This window comes from Macrobrachium nipponense, chromosome 3 (genome assembly GCF_015104395.2).
Source record: "Macrobrachium nipponense isolate FS-2020 chromosome 3, ASM1510439v2, whole genome shotgun sequence".
Lineage (NCBI taxonomy): Eukaryota > Metazoa > Arthropoda > Malacostraca > Decapoda > Palaemonidae > Macrobrachium > Macrobrachium nipponense.
In genome coordinates, this window is record NC_087202.1 from 32,191,033 (window position 1) to 32,209,014 (window position 17,982).

Here is a 17,982-nt window from a genome sequence, read left to right on the forward strand (position 1 = left end):
ATTTCTCATAGGAAAATACTGCGAATCTTGAGTCCACGAATAGCGGGAGTCGACTGTAGTAGTTAGATGGCAACATACTAGAAATTCTTAGAATTCTTAGACCTTTTTCTTTTAAAACTTCAAACAGTGCATGTGGAATATAGTGAATGTCTTTTTCGAGTACTGTAATTGTTTTCTTCAGTAAAACAAGGAATTTGCATTTTATTTTTCCTTTCAGCTCATTAATCACAGTGCAAATGAAGTAAAGCAAGCAATGTGTCGAGCGTGTCAATTTACCGCTGAAACTTTATCAAAATCTAATGGCAGCCAGCTCCCTCCTGAAATAGCAAGGCTTGTTCTTCCCATGTTGGTCAATGGCACAAAGGAGAAGAACCAAGTAGTTAGATCTTCAGCTGAAATGGCTCTCATTGCTATTTTATTGCTTAAAGAGGGAGACCAAGGATCACAGGTATGAATACATGCAAATGCAGGGAATGGATTTGAGATTATTTTAATAATATAAAAGTATATTAACAGTGCTTTTATAAAAGTATATTTCAGTAATTTAAAAGTAGAATATTGATTAAAATTGTGGACCTAACATGATATAGTCATTTTTGTTAAGTAGGCAGTATTTATCACTTGAAAACAGATGTTAACAGTAACTCCTTTCTTTGAGTTCAAATCCCCAGTTGGAAAGAAATTTTAGCATAGCTGTGTATTTTTTAAGGGTTGCTGAGGATTAGTGAGATTTTGAATGTAAGGATTCTTACTATTAATTGATTTTTTTTAAAGAATATGTATTGATAAAATTGGTTTTTTACTTTGGAAAGCTAGACCAAGACTTTTTAAATTAATTTTTCTTATCCCCCTGTGTAGCCAATGTTGAATGCTCTAGATGGTAGTCCAAGAGATGTCTTGAAAGAAGTAATTAACAAAAATCTGCGGCGAGCAACATACATACCAGTAACACCAACAGAAATGGATACCACGCTACTTACCTGATCAGATGGCCTTCTTCAAGATGCAAGATCACGCTGGTGCTCCAAACTTCACCTGGCCTTTATTTGGGAAGGCAGTGATGTTTATTTGTTGAAATTTTTCATGTTTTCTTCAGTGTGTTCTGTTTTTTTTATATATATATGATTCACATTTGTTGACTTTTTATACAACCCTCATTTTTTTTTCTTCCATTTTGAAAATACAACCCACATTTTTTTTCTTGCATTTTAAAATGGGACACAAAACTAGTGCCTGCCACTTGGGTTATTCTCACTACACAGTGTGCTCTTTTTACATGTCAAGGTTTATTCATCAGTCCTGCTGCTCATTCACAGGTGACAAATGTAGTCATAATCTAATTTCTGAAAAATTATTTAGACATTTGTGCCTATACAGTGTACTAGCATTTCAAGTTCATTCTTGCCTTGTGCTTATGAAGCAGTGCAGTATTCAAAATTAATGTCATTTTTGTTTTATTTGGTCTCATTTTTTTGCATTGGTTGGGGAGCTTGTATTGTTTCCAGTCTTGTGACTTTTATGGTATAAATATATATAGTTTTTCATTCATAATTTTAATATTAAAAAATTTGGCTTAAAGCTTTTGAATATTTTGATTGTTCTACACAAAGGAGGCAACTAAGCAAGTAATTAAGGTCTCATCATTTGATCTACCTAATTCATTTTAAACAACCTTAGCTTTGAATCTGGATTAGCATAGTTTAAAAAGACCAAGAAATGGTTGGCCAAAAGCTAACAGTTGAAAAAGTGCCTGTTGGCATTGTAGTGGAAAGAACAAAAGAATTAAATTTTTGCAATTAAAGTTGACTTTGGTTTATAACCCAAAATTTAAATTTAATAGAAAAGCAGAGATGGCTAATTTGATGAGTTAATGAATTTTATAATATTATTGCAGTATGTTTTGTGATTAGTAAGTAGTTAAGCATAAATTCTGTGAAATTTTTTAAGGTGATTGGAAATGGGTTCTGATAAACATCTGGTTTTCTTAATACATTGTATATAAAAGATACTGCACTAATAACGATAATAAATGGTAAATGATACCAAAGTCTACATTATTTACAGATCATGAAGACTTTAGAAAATATAAACTTTATGAAATGAGAGCAGTGAAGAGCTAAGTATTGCAAATAAACCTTAATGTATTTGAGTATGCTGTATTTTAAGTGTTAATTTATACATCTATTCCATACCAAAATGAAAATGTGTGTAGTGATCTTCGTAACAGTATTTTCCAGACACAAATTTTGCAATAGTTTACTAAGGTAACGTCTGTTGTACATTTGTATATTCAATTCTGCATTGAAACATAGGGTATTGCTTCTACTTTAGATATGGTAAATAATTGGAATACAGAAAATGTAAAGGGAAAAAAAATTAGGATAAGTCTGTGATGTTGACAAGAGACATACGAATGAATTACATAACTGAAGGCAGGGTTTCTTGTTATTGAAATGCTAAAATCATTTTTGCATTTGGGGAATATTCATCCTTATCCTAATGAATACAGATATAGAGATTATATTTTATGTAATTTACAGTTTACAAGGAGAAATTTTTTGATCTTTTTCTACAAATGACTTTTGTACTGTCTCCTTACATTTTCCAATATAACTATAAAGGCTAAATTTACAGGCAAGGGTTTAAGCTCTTCTGCCTTTGTATTTGAGTACCTCGTGAGTTGTCATGGCCAATGGATGTCTAAGGAAGTGATTGAGTTTCCTTTTAGCAACCAAACAGGGTAAAACTCCCATCCCTTGAGAAATGGTAAAGGTTTAAATGGAGAGAGAGAGAAATTGTGTACTCCATATTAGATAAAATCTTTTTTTGCAATATCATAACTAAATAAACAGATTTATTTATGTGTACAATAGTTTTATTTTAGTCCTCCTGAGGAAAAAGTCCAGTAGAAACAGAATAGGTGCGATAGTATGGAAAGCCAAGGGTCGAACGTGAATAATTTGTTGAGCAAGTTCTCCTTTATGAAAGTGAAATGTGAATAAAGATGATAGGATGAAGCTGATAAGATGAAATTTTGCATAGTGTTTTGGGCATAAGAACTGAAAAGATGAAAGTAAGGAACACACATTCCTGGGGAAAGGACGAATCGGTGTTGCAAAATTGTGTTATGTAGACAGAATTAACTAATAGATGACAAGTGTTAATTTGGAAGAGTGACAAGGAAACAGAAAATGTTGCAATATTTGGAAAGATAAAAGAAAAACCATGAAACTGTTAGTAGGATACATGGGAAAGTACTAGAAAGGAAAGGGATTAATATCCAGAAAGCATGTGCATGATTAAACAGATGAAAAACAGTGTTATTTATAGATGAAAGAATGGATAAATCTACTCTGAAACTGTTCAGTCATGAAGATGGAATTAATGAAATGATAGCAGCTAAAAACCTGGAGCACGGAAATCCCTGAATACCCAGCCACATGCGTTGATGAGGCCTAGAAGAATTTGAGGGCTCCATGATAATCAAGGCAGACAAATAAACACACTGAAACAACAAATGGATTAAAAAAAATTTATTTTAGTATACATAATCTGAAGTGCTAAGAGGGAATACTGGTTAGATGTACTGTATTTGAGGAGATGTTGGAATGGAAGGGCCTAATATCCTTGAAACACAAGTGTGTATAGAATATAAAAGTGAACAGAGTAAAGGCCTGTCCACACGACCGGGCCTGATCGGCGTGCTCTAGGGTTGACGGGCAAATTCTGGCGGACTTATCCGTGAATGTTGTCCACACGGGTGAGGCGATGGAGAGGTGGGCGTGCCCGACGATGCCAGTAGTGTGTTCAGTGCGGTACGATAAACATGGTGCCTACCGCAAAGAAGAAGATAGTGTAGCATGATAATTGCTTTGTGTGTGATAAAAAAGAAGAGAATATGGTGCAAAGAATGGCTCAGTAAAAGAAATGTGTGTGGTTAACGTACGTCTGCCAGGGTCGAAGCTCAAGCCATCGGGCACCACCATGGTGATTTTGCTACAAGACCCATCGGGCTATTTGACGGTTTGCCCGTCAAGTGTGCCCGTTAGAGGGGAAGTCCGCCGATCAGGCCCGATTGTGTGGACAGGCCTTAAGGTGTTCAGAGGGGTTATGATTTAAGATTTCGAATTTTTAAAAATTAGGTTGTAAAGCCAAGAACTCGGGTACTTTTTGTTATGCTGCACTTTACCGTATAAAGTGGGAGCTGAGATGGCAGGAAAACAAGGTAATGATATAACAGAAAATAATTGATGAAATACAAGGATCTAAAAATTGCCAGCTTGCTAAAAAGTGCGAGTATCTAGAGGCCTAAGGTACACTGCAAAAACCTTAGCAATGTCTATTTGCAAACAGATTTTATCCATGATTTGACAGAAGAATAAAAATGGGTTTTGATCTTTATTTTTCTTCCTAGAGCTACCTTGTTAAACTTTTGTTTAGGACGCAAGTGCACAAATCAACTGTGCTATGGGAGTAAGCCTTTATACATATACTAGGGCTTTGCCAATGGGAGGGGCTTCATGGAACCCATAACTTAGCTCTGCCAGTGCTGAATGACCATGAGCCCCAGTAATTGGCTTTATGCCAAAATCACATATTCCATCCATTCCATTTCATTCCAAGGTGCTCTAAACTGTAAATTTATTTTTGGATAACGACCCCTGTACTGCTTTGATTACAGTTCCTCGGACGAGTCAGTTACGTGCTCAACCACTGATCTCAGGGTCTGGGTTTGATTTCCTGCTCTGCCAACAAGGAATCGGAGGTGGTTAGGCAATAACTACCGTCAGGTAGGTGAGGAGACCCACCTGCCTGGATGTAAACATTCCACTTTGCTTTCAGCCATCATGGGATGCAGACGTGTTTTCGTGAGCTCTTGCCAGATGCAGACGTGTTTTCGTGAGCTCTTGCCAGACTCTTTAAACTCGCTTTTCCTGGTGGGATCTTTTCTTTTATTGTTTTTATATGTTGAATATATACTGTGTTCAACATTTATTAATATAATACAATCCCACGATTTGTGAAAGCCTTGCAGGCCACCTTCCCCCCAGCGTGTGTGTCTTGGGGTTGGTGGCCAAGGGCAACATTCGCCCTTATCACAACAGCACCCCCTTTTACTGTAAGGGGATGACAGTATGTATATTTTTTTTGTATATTGTAAGGGGCATGGGCAGTCTTGCAGGTACTTGTCTTCCTAAACTTTAGTTCCTATTGCAGGGAAAATCATGAACCCATTTCCCTCAACAAGGATTGCTCTGGTTCGTTTTCCTTTCAGTGGGAGTGGTAGGAAAAGGAAGGATAAGAAGTATTTGATGGGCTCTTTAGGGGGGTAAAACCTACCTCCTTGCTCCTGCTGTGCCCATACCAACCCCTTTATGACTCCTTGTTCTGTTGGGGATACGTACTCATGGTAGGAGAGGTCCCTATGATTCGGGCGGTTAAGCTGGTGCCTGCTAATGATCTTGACTTTCCAGGAAAGCAGTTGTTACCTTGAAGAAGATTTGGCCCTCTCTGGATATCTCTGGCAGCCCGTCTTTTGCAACATTCCTAGACCACCTGGCAGCTGTGAAGCTCTTGCTTCAATACCCACTAAGGAGGGAGGATCTCCCCCTCCTTCTGTAGTGATTATAATTCCTGTAGCAGATGCACCTGCTGCTTCTGCAGACCAGATGACAGCATCACCTGCCTGTGTGGGGGAGGGGAGGGGGTTGTGCTGTCAGTGTACCTCATGCTGTGCACTGTAGTCATTACTTAAAGCTCTTTTCAACATCTCTTCGGTACCTAGCTGCAAGCCCTTTCATTCCTTTAAGTGAACCTCCGTTCATATACTCTTTCTTCCATCTTCCTTTCCACTCTCTTATAACAACTGATTCATAGTGCAACTTAAAGGATTTCCTCCTGTTATACTTTTCAACCTTTTTTACTGTCAATTTTTGTTTCAGCACTGAATGACTTCAGAGCTTCCAGTCTTAGCTTATGGCCTAAATTCTATATTTTATTGTATTCTAACATTAACTGTGTCAATCTATCTTTCCACACTGGCAAAAATCAAAACATAAGTCAGGAAAAGGAAGAAAAATCCCAGATGCTCTTCCTCATTCTCTTCCACTTCCTCGACTTCTCCCTCCTTGTGTAGGAGGAAGGAGAAGGAAAAGAGGAAGTCAAGAGGACCTCTCTCAATAAGTCCCACAAGCACTCTTCCCAGCCTCGGGTGACTGTGTATCTTTGGTTCAGGCTGATATAGGTTTCACCAAGTGTGCTCATTACCCTGAATCAAGCCAATTAAGCCACAGAAACTGCTCTCAGCTTGTTCTCTTGTGTTTCTCTGGAATGTGTGGTCAGTGCAAACCTGGTCTCCAGACCATGTGTGTGGAGTTAGCAGGGTTAGTCCTACCTTTCTTGTCTCTGAGGAGACAAACTAGGCAAAGCACCCAGAACCTGCTTCTGCTGTGGGCACTATGTCCACAAACTGTGCACATGCAGGCAGCAGGGTTGGCCTTCCTCTTGTACTGATCCGGAGGTGCACAAAGAACCTGGCTTGTAGGCATAACGAGAAGCTTCACCCAAAGACAGATCCCTTCTCAGGGTCCATCAGCACTGAGAAGATCTGTTTACTCAATCCATGTCCCCCTCTTATGTAGTTCATGGTTTTCCTCAAGCTCAGGGGTTGCATGTGCCAGCTCCCCTACTCAAAGTACTAGAGCTGCTACTACATATAAGATGGGATATGGTTGCTTGACCCCAATCTGAAGCATTGTTCAGATTGATTAATTGATTGAAAATAGAATTTAGGCAAAAGGCCCCACACTGGGACATTTGAGGTCATTCAGTGCTGGAAAGGAAATTGAGAGGTAGTTAGGTTTAAAAGGTGTACCAGGAGGAAAAGTTCGCTGTTGCACTATGAGTTAACTGTTATGAGAGGATGGATGGCAAGAAGAAGAGATAATATGAACAGAGGTACAATAAAAGAAACTAAAGGGATTGCAATTAGGGGCCAAAGGGATGCTGCGAAGACTCTTAAGTAATGTTTACAGTGCACCACATGAGGTGCACTGTCAGCACTACCCCCCCTATAGGGACATTGTTCAGAGGATGGTCTTCAGAGTGTCTCCCCTGGTACTCATGTTTCCCCTGGTACTCATAACAACCGAACACCATGCATTCAAGAAAGGCCAAAGAAGAAGACAGGTGTGTCTTCCTCCCTCACAGGAGAGGAACCAGTTCAGCTTTCTTTCAAACCTCAGCACTGAACCAAGAGCACCTCAGTGACGTGGTTGGTTTGGTATTAGCGTCCCACCTCGGTGGTTGCGGGTTCGATTCTCGGCTATTCCATTGAGGAGTGAGAGATGTGTATTTCTGGTGATAGAAGTTCACTCTTGACAAGGTTCGGAAGTCACGTAAAGCCGTTGGTCCCGTTGCTGAATAATCACTGGTTCCATGCAACGTAAAAGCACCATACAAACAAACAAACAAAACACTGAACTGTAATGAGGTTTTTTGAAGATTAATATTCTCATTAATGGGAATAATAATCTCAGGGAGGCCTCCACAACTCCACACCTGGCCGAGTCTTGTCGATGGAGTTTACCCTTGGCTGCATTCCTGAAGCGAGACTGTTTGTCAAGTTACAGTGATCCCAGCTTGCATGTGGTGCCTTGGATCAAGCAAACTCTCTGATCAGTGGTCATAGAGTTCCCTGTTGTCAAGCAGATCATGTAATCTTCTTCCCCTGCCATTCAGACACTAGCAGGGATACTACATCCTAAGAAGACATTGAAACAACTCTCTTAGTAAGTACCTCAGTGGCGTGGTCGGTATGGTGTTGGCGTGTCACCGAGTTCGATTCTCGGGCATTCCACTGGTGTGTGAGAGATGTGTATTTCTGGTGATAGAAGTTCACTCTTGACGTGGTTCGGAAGTCAAGTAAAGCCGTTGGTCCCGTTGCTGAATAACCGATGGTTCCATGCAACGTAAAAACACCATTCAAACAAATAAACTACTCTCTTAACACTGGATTCATCTTTTTGCAGGTTGACGAATAACCTCCTGAAGAAACTACCAAGAAGGCATGTTCTTCTTGGCTGCAGTGTGTTACCATTGAGTTCAAACTATGGCATTCCTCCCAGTTGCTCTAGTTCCTCACTAGATGAGTGGGTTGTGTACTCGCCTATCGATCTGGTAGCACAAGTTCGCTCACTGCTGGTGCCGATGCGAAACCAGAGGAATTTATTTCTGGTGATTAGAAATTAATTTCTCAATAAGATGTGGTCTGGATGCCGCAATAAGCTGTAGGTCCCGTTGCTAAGTAACCAGTTCCAAGCCACGTAAAAAATTCTAATCCTTCGGGCCAGCCCTCAGAGAGCTGTTAATCAGCTCAGTGGTCTGATTAAACTTAAGTATACTTAACCTTTTTCCTCCCATTTGCTTGGTGGCTTGACCTTTGATTAAGCATATTGGCATACTTTACAAGTGTGGGTGTTTTCTCCTATAGTTCCAACTTTAGATCCTTGTACTTCATCTCTTTATTCTATGGATTCCTCTGTCTTGCTGTCTAACATCTCCAACTCCCTCTTTTCACTACCTTAAGCACTGAGATTATTATTAATTATATATTAATAATAATACGCAAGACCTCTACATACCAGTTCATCGTTGGAAATTTAACTTCTCCCTTGCCCCATTTCAGAGAAGGAACAGAAAGGCCCATAATGCAATATAAGTAGTATATGAGCATTAACTTACTAAAGGAATCATTTGTCAAAGGTGTAAGATCAATCATATGCAGAAATGACAGTATTTTTAGTCTTATATTAGGTCAGCCCTACTCGTGGAAATGTTAATTAACTACAAAAGAAACAATGCAGATATAGCTCAAAGAGATTTATGTTTTTGCCTTCCATGTTGACAACCATGGAGAACTAAAAAATCCGGAGCCCCAGTGTGTAATGTGGAACAGAATATGCACTAAATGAAGCTGAATGATGAACAAACATGAACGTGTGAGCAAAACAAGAGAAATGAACTTGTCAAACTAAAATTAAATCATTTTACGAAAGTGACTGCTATTCTCTATGAGCAAAAAATGAGCGCTAAAGAATGATTACGTAAGTCTTGGCGTGTGAGGTAATGTTTGGTGGGTCAAATACGCTGAGTCAGCGCCTTGGAGGCACCATATGCTTGTTGGCTGACTGATTGCCTTGCTTCGCGCTGCCTTTCTGAGTTTTCATAGGCAAGGCCGAACGTTGCTGCTTTTACTGTCTTCCTGAGAGAGAGAGAGAGAAGGGTTACCATAACAAAAATCTCCTTTTCGAATAGGAGCTTGAACTAATTACGAAATCCTTGCCTTACAATTTTGGAGACTTCATACAATAAAATCAAATAATAAAATTGTTGGCTAACACTGTTAATACTGAATAATGCAAAACACATAATCTTAAGCAGTAACTGTTTCAGATTTAAGTCTCATGCCGAAACAACCACCTTCGCAATCAGGGTGATTTGGTTTGAAGAAAGTCATACAAAAAATGTCAGCAGTAATTATTGCAAAGAAATCCTCGGCTTCACGTGCTCTTGACCTTTGTTTGTGAAAGAGCGTCTTCCACAAGAAACTGTTTGATAATCACCAAACCTAAGAAGCACTTGAGCTGAAACAAAAACTTTGAATATGGTCAACTAAGAACGGGTGTATCGCCACCGACATTCGTGTGATTACAGGAAAAACTAAAAAAAATTATAAAACAAAAACCAAAGACCACTGGGGCTGCTCGAGTTTCCAGAATGTTCTGACGCTATTTTCTGTTTTTATTATATAAAAATGTTAAGACAAATGTACGAAGAATGACATACAAAGGTACTCCGATTCATCAATGATGTACTACCGAGTCCTGCACCCACTTTCCTTTTAAAATTTCCCTCTGGGAAAAATATTCTCAACAAGAATTATTAAAAGCAAAGCAATGAGATTATGACGACCATGTTGTGGGGGTCAAATATAATAACTGAGGCTTCTGTGGTCATTAAATTCTCAAGTTTACGTCACTTATTTTATCTCTATTGTGGCTTTCACATACATCCATCTGCGTGGTTGGTATGGTGTTGGCGTCCCACACCTCGGTGGTCGCGGGTTCGATTCTCGGCTATTCCATTGAGGGGTGAGAGATGTGTATTTCTGGTGATAGAAATTCACTCTCGACGTGGTTCGGAAGTCACGTAAAGCCGTTGGTCCCGTTGCTGAATAACCACTGGTTCCATGCAACGTAAAAGCACCATACAAACAAAACAAACATACATCCATCTTTTCTTCACAGAGAAATATCACATTCTCGCGATAATCCTTCCGATGCCATAAAACCATGATGAATGATTTACATAAGGATGGGCGGGTTGCTTCACTGTACCTTTTTGCATCAACATTCTTTAATAGTCGTCTTCCCTTCAGTTTTCCATTTTTCATGAAGAGCGTATTTGCAAAACTTCAGCCCATTCCTGCTCCACAAAGAAGAGTAACTCCAGGAGCCGGATGTAGATATCTCCAGGAGTCTCTCTTCTGTCCTACAACCGTCATCACTCTTCGGTTGTCTCACTCTTCCCCTCTATTGCCCTACTGTCCCTAGAGCCATTTCTATAGTTCGTTATTCCTTGAACCTTCTGAACACCTGCCACTTCTGTAACATTAATCCGCACCCATCTTAATATTTAGAACAACATTTTAAGTCTGTAACATTAATCCAAGTCCATCTTAATATTTAGAACAGCATTTCAAGTCTGTAACATTAATCCACGTCCATCTTAATATTTAGAACAGCATTTCAAGTCTGTAACATTAATCCACGTCCATCTTAATATTTAGAACAGCATTTTAAGTCTTCTTACGCTATTGAAACTATTTTATAAATAAACATTTGTTGGAAACAAGAAGCGACTTAATATACCTGATATACCATCCACCAAGCTGCGATAATATATACATAAATAAATAAGTACTGCCTCGGGTTTGCTCTCTGCAAAGAAACATATGACATTATACCCCTTAGATACCCTGTATTTTCGATGAGTGAGCCTCCTTCAGACAATAATTCCACACAAATTGCTCTTAGCCATCTACTTCCCGGTTTCCTACAATTTGCATTCATATCTTCAAAAATTCCCCCAATAAAAATTTCGCTTAAAATGTGAACATAGCCTTCCTTCAATTAAGGTAAAATTGGTTTGAAACCAATTTCGTCACATATCTTCACTATTTTTATTCAGCAAGAGTTTACATACAAAAAAGAATAATAGAATTTAGGCAATAAATCCAAGCACTGGAGCACTTTCATTCAATGACTTCGACAGTTAAAAGGGGGAGTTGTGGTGGGTCGGACAGCAAGATAGAGATCCAGCAAACAAATGAAATGAAGTACAAGTATCTAAAGGCGGACCTCGGGAGAAAAGCCCACAGTTGGGCTAAGAAGTCATAGTTTGAGAGGTTGGACAGCAAGATGAAAAAAAGGAAGCGGGAATGAAAGGTAACGTACACGGTAAAAAATAGCGTGCAACTAGGGGTCGAAGGGACGCTGCAAACTCGGGTAACGCCTAAAGTGCAATGACGCCAATTAGCCCTCACGGGCTACTTTCATTTCCAAAGGTTCATACAGTATTTCCCTACTTATTTAAGATTCTCGCCTATCACGTCATTCTTTTTCTTATTCAAAGCCGATTTCTTTACCTTTGGCTTGGCGTTGATGGTTTGTGCTCATATGAAACCTGTATATATGGAAAACCAGTCAACCAGTTTGGTTCTGATGTCACTTAATATACGTGAAGATTTCACTAAATTTACAAAATGAAACATCACTGAACTCTAAAGAAATGGATTTACTCCCCTCATTTATATTCATTAAATGCCAATCAAATATTCTTTGTAGTCGCACTTTTAGACAACACGAGCGAAAAGTGACATTACAGAAGAAACCAACATGTGGTAAGAGATCTTGTCGCTCCGCCCCCCGCCTCCACCCATCATTCTCATTACTTGCGAGGAGCAAAAGTGAAAACAACATCTCCAGAGTACGTGCATGTAATGATGACAAATAGATTTCGATTACTTCCTTGTTTGAATGTGCTTTTGAACGCCTCACAAGGCTAAAAGCCATCGGAGGCTTTCTTAAGCTTTAGTGACCGGGAGAGAAGACGACTCATTTAGTGGTTGTCATTTACCTTGGTTATAACCGCATTGCATGGCTTCAATACGCGCTGCCTATTTATTACATGCTCGTGCTTTCGTAGCATAACGATGCACGGCAGCAGTGATTAACTCAACCGTAAATCCATAAACACTCGTTAAATCATTTCGGCTTTCCACCCAGAAATTTCAGAAGAGAATTACAACTGCATCATCGTCTCACTCGGTTGTTTCCAAAGATGGCTGCTGTTGTTTGCTACGGAAGTTTCTGGTGCTGGCATTATTTATTCAAACAACATTCACAGTTTTTCGGATTATGCACATACTGATAACATTTACTTATTGCAGCAAACTCAACTGGCCCATATTACCGAAAATTTAAAGCTACATGCGATATCGAATCCCTTCATACAAAATTCCATGATATTTGGTACAAAGAAAAAAAGCAATCTAAACTTTACAGCCACTTTCATCGTCATTAACTTTGTGCAATAGCTGCCACAGGGGCGGTTTCGTTAACAGCTATAAGATCTTAGTCATAGCAACATTAAAAGGTGTTACTGAAGCAATTAGTCAACTGAGGCAATGGTCCTTTAATCTCTCTCTCTCTCTCTCTCTCTCTCTCTCTCTCTCTCTCTCTCTCTCTCTCTCTCTCAATTCTACCGACATCCGTCAAACCCCACAAAAATGACAATCTGGAAACTGATAAGGGGAATAGTTCTTTGCTGTGAATAAATACTGAGATCTGGAAGGTCACCGCATAACATCCACGAGTTAAGGGGTGCCTTCCGAATTTTGCATAAAAGGAAAAACAGCCAACTCTTTTTCTTATTTTTCAACTTATCCGTTTTTATTTTAGACAAGAGCTCAATTTTTATGAAAAATGAAAGTGGCTTTAACCAGTTTCAAACATGGGATAAAGACAGTAAGATTGAATGTTGTCTAATGCGAAGAATACATCAAAATCTAATATGGAAACCGAACGACAAAAACGGGAGCTATTAACAAATAATATTAAACCTATAGATCAATCCTCTTACACACTGACAACGAGACAAAGGTAAACGAAATTAAAATCATTTGTGCAACGACATCCAACGGCAGACCAACAGATACGTACACAACCATGCTTGGAAAAGCAAACAAACTAGCAATGTAACTGATCTACAACTTGCGACATTTTAAAGCATTTTACAAAATCTTCACTGTTTGAGAGAGAGAGAGAGAGAGAGAGAGAGAGAGAGAGAGAGAGAGAGAGAGAGAGAGAGAGAGAATCCTTTATGGTTTTTAATATCGCTATATTCTTAAATTCTTTACAGTATCATAAAATGAGTTTGTACATAAAATGTAAACTTACTTGAGCAACAGCTGCACCATATTTAGAATGCAGGTTACTCGAACGGAAAGGTCTCCTGCTCATATAGACGAAAGCCCTCCTATACATTGACTTAATACCTTTCATGAGATATAATGAACAAATCTTACTCCTTTCAGCACATGAATCCTATTCATATGGAAGAGGCCCACAGGGACCATTGACTTGCAATTCAAGCTTCCAAAGAATATGGTGTTCATTAGAAAGAAGTAACAAGGTAATAGGGAATAACAAATTATTAAATAAATAGATAAAACTGAAAGTGCAGTATTAAAATACCAGGGGAATTTTTTACGGTAATATTGCGTTGCATCTTCGCTTGAACTTTCGAAGTTCCAATTGCACAACATCCACAGGGAGACGTTACACAATTCAACGGTGTGAGGAATAAAGACCTCTGGAACTGAGAGGTTTGACAGCGAGCCCCATCTGCTACATATTGTTGCTGCAATTTAACAAAAACGAAACACAATACAGAACTTCATCCGTTATCCTGATGGCCATCTTTATCAGAATGCAAGATCCAACTTGGTTTCAGAGATTTTAGAAGGAACTTAACAACTAAATTCGCTAAAACTGACTAATAGTCAAGTATAACATGACATGCGTGCAAATTCAATACTAATTAGATACTCTTTTCCACATTCATCTTGTCTAAATTCACCAGTAAAAGAAAAGGAAATAACGTAGTAATTTGCCCATAATTTAACATACGGTGTACTGGGTCATTTATGAGCACAAAATCAGGGAATAAGGTTCTAACGTGTCCACAAAAATTACCTATGATATTTATGAGAAACACTGCTATATAATATGTTACCTAAGGTATGCATATCATCATATACAAGTAGACACTATCACACCAAAGTTCACAGTACTCTACAAAATAAAGCTTTTGACTAAATACGATGACAGTCTCAACAATTGTTGTGCGACGACAATATATATATATATATATAATATATATATATATATATATATATATATATATATATATATATATATATATATATATATATATATATATATATATAAAATAGAAGTAAACACTGTATCCGTGCACTAAAATATTATGTTGTAGGTAGCCCACACACACACACACACACACATATTTATATATATATATATATATATATATATATATATTATATATATATATACATATATATATATTTGATTATGTAGATTCATTAAGAAATATTGATTCAGATTCCAATATGTCAAGCTCTTGGAATGGAGGATTTATGCCGAAGTTGGCAGTAGTTGGGATTAGACGTCTTGCCAGGTTCAGCACGAGTGCTTGGACATTGCACTTATCACAATTGCAGCTGCATTATATCGTTCCTTTACAAACAATCTGTGAAGAATGAGGCTTGACACTGTAGAATTACTATTAATAAAATGAAGATTACCCTGGTAACATTCAAATGCCCCGTTATTTACGCACTCTACTTTTAAGCGTTCCTTATTCTCTCAAGAACATTCTTTCATTTCACCAAGATCGCCTCCACGCCACGTGGCACAAATGGGCTCTGTCAAATATCGCTACTCGTGTCTTCCCTGTCTTTCATCTTCCAAAAATCTCCACTCTTTTTCAGTGTCCTTTCTCTTAGTTCTAATCCAATTAGGTCCGGTCTTCCAACTATTCATTTGACCTCAGTATTATTATCCTGTAGATTGCGTAAAGGAAATGCCCAAGCCCTCTCCATTTCCCTTTCATAACCATCTTATTTACATGGAACTTCCATCATTTCCCTTTTGGTATCTAACTCTATCCTGTATCTGACTCCTGGCAGTGTTCCTAATGTTTTATTTTCAAATAGGCAAAACCTTATTCGCAGTTCCACTTTCATACTATAATTATTCATGTTCGAAGAACAGTACAGAACGTACTACACTGATGTATAATCTTAACTGCGTAAGAAATTTCTGTCTACTTGGGTTCCACATTTTTTACAGCCTGGCCATTGTTTAATTTGCCTCTTTTAGTCTTTCACGAAATCTCAAATCAAGAGAACCTGTAATGAATATAAATGTTACTAAATATTTGAAAGATTCAACTCCACTAAACCTTTCTCCATTTAATGTTACTTATAAATTTTGAGGTCCTTCTTTCAAGTTATATGACACATTCTATTACGCAAGCTTTGTAAACCTTGTGGTTTTGCTGGTCATCTGCACATTCTAAGTCCGTCAACTTTCTATCGTTACTCAAATCTAAACTTTTCCTTCTCCAATCACTTTTTTCATAATAAAATCTATGAGAAGGGCAAACAGCAAAAGTGAAACAACATTGATGGCAATTCACTGGACAAGATTCCATTATCATTAACTTTACAAGCCATCAGAAGCGTATTTTTCGATTCCATACACTGGTGCACAATATATCTTAACACAGGTCGTAGATCAGTGCAATTCGTTCATTTCCTAAAATCAGCTTGCTCATCTCTCGCTTTTTGCCAATTTCTTTCCCTAGAGTCTAGACTATCAAGAATAAGGGCACTTAATATTTTAATGACAACAACGTAAGTACAATGCTCAGACTTTGCTTCTTCATTCCACATTTTGCAAAGCAGTCGGTTTTCTGGTGATATAAGGTGTCATTTCACTTCCACTAAAATAATCTATGCAGTGATTCCAGCATAACCTGGTATTCTCCATTTAAGTTCCGTTATTATCCATTCCACTTCAAAAACTGGGAATTCGTTGATAAGCACACTCAGGTCCTTTTCAGCTTCTGGTACACCTGTTAAATTCAGGTCCTTTTCAGCTTCTGGTACACCTGTTAAATTATCTCCTCCAGATCTCTTACGAGTACACATGACCTAACAAAAATGTTCCACTAAGTGTTGTCTCTGGTCTCTCTTGATCTCCTCTTCATCTTCATTTAACTTCATCATCCAGACTTGAGTATTTACCATGTTCTACCTTGTGTTCTTCCTCTCTGCTGAAATCTGTCCAAAAGTGTCTTTTTCTTCGGTCTATTCTTTATTGTATCTCAAGTTTCACCCCATATTCAATTTCCGTCATGTTACCCCACATCCCAGTACTTCGTTTTAAGTATTAGACTAATAAACATTCTTGAAGCTGAGCCAGTTCTCACTACTGTTTGCACCTCCTAAGATAAAGTTTCTCGGATAGCAAATCTATCTTGATATTAAATTGAAAAGCTTCTCGATGTTCATCTTCAAGAAGCTTTACTTCATCAAGCTCAGATATTCTGTCATATTTTTTTGTTATGTGCTTTTAATTTCAAATTAATGTGGCAATGACATTAGTGATCACTGCTGACATCTGCACCTCTGTAGCTCCTAACATTCTTCAGTGCTTTCTTAATTAACAAGTATATGGTCTATTTGGTTTTTATGAGTGCTATCTGGAGATGTCCAAATGCATTTATGAAAGTTCTTTTGTTGAAAAAAAAAAAGAGTACTTCTAATTATAAAATTATCTGCGGCACCAAAACTAATACATTGCACACTATTTGCATTTTCTCCAAGGCCTTCCATACCGACTACATCCTCCATACTTTCACTGCTCCTGCCAACATTTGCATTCCATATTACCAACAGCATTTCTCATATATCTTTCTGGTATTTCCACTGATGTCATTCTGGAGTTCTATATAAAATTCAACTTTTATTTCTTTAGGGAATTCATTCACTGATGCATAGCATACTATAACATTCCTACTGAACTGTTTTAAATAATGCCAGTAGTAGATTCTACTCTGCTCTTCAGTCACTTCTTGTCTTTTCCGCATAACCTGTCAAAACATGCCCACTCCTCCTCTACTCTCTACCAAATACATCTACTTTTCTTGAATGAATGTGGACATTACCTCCATCAAAACCCTTTTTCCTTTCCTACAAACACGACAAAAAGCTAAGATCTCTCGTCCATATCTCCTGAAGTAACATTTTACCTATTTTATCCTCCACATGTGATTCAGGGCTCTTGTGTTCTAACATCCTGTTCCCTTAGTATCTCAAATTGGGGGATTCTTTAGATCTCAATATGCCCACGACTGGGGGCCATTTCTAAACTGTGCCTACCCACTTCCTGGCTAAATAAACTAAATAGACAGTTCCTCGTAAACAGCCCTTCCTAGCTGACTAAGGTCAATGAACCCTGCCGTTTTTAACCAAGGCCCTCTGTCAGGGGTCCAGAGTTGAAGCAGCGAATTAAGATGTTCAGTGCTTGAACCGAATCCATCATCCTGCTGCTAATGATTTTGGTGCTCCTCCTGAGCAAGGGAGCAATTTTCGACTGTGGATCTAGCCATTACCTAAATATTCGGTAACCTGCAGGCTTCCAGTGCTCGCATCCTGATCTTGGGTCCCTAATCCTGTGCTAAATAATAGGGCAGGGACTCAACTCCTCGAAGGCATTTAAAACTACCTGTACAACGGTAGAAAATGAAATGACAAAGTAGGTATACTTA

General features: G+C 38.3%; 1 protein-coding gene and 1 long non-coding RNA gene across 2 annotated transcripts in view; one reads left to right on the top strand and one right to left on the bottom strand.

The window, feature by feature from the left end:
* Positions 1-2,870, top strand: part of LOC135221689 (stalled ribosome sensor GCN1-like) — a 339,764-nt gene extending 336,894 nt beyond the window's left edge. Inside the window, exons 43-44 of the mRNA XM_064259421.1 lie at positions 218-448; positions 859-2,870. Coding sequence (XP_064115491.1) covers positions 218-448; positions 859-984 — 357 coding nt within the window. The 3' untranslated portion in view covers positions 985-2,870. The remainder of the gene's footprint in view (positions 1-217; positions 449-858) is intronic.
* Positions 2,871-8,430: 5,560 nt separating this feature from the next.
* LOC135222184 (uncharacterized) overlaps positions 8,431-17,982 on the bottom strand; it is a 68,857-nt gene continuing 59,305 nt past the window's right edge. The window contains exon 4 of the long non-coding RNA XR_010316192.1: positions 8,431-9,262. This is a non-coding gene — a long non-coding RNA (uncharacterized LOC135222184). The remainder of the gene's footprint in view (positions 9,263-17,982) is intronic.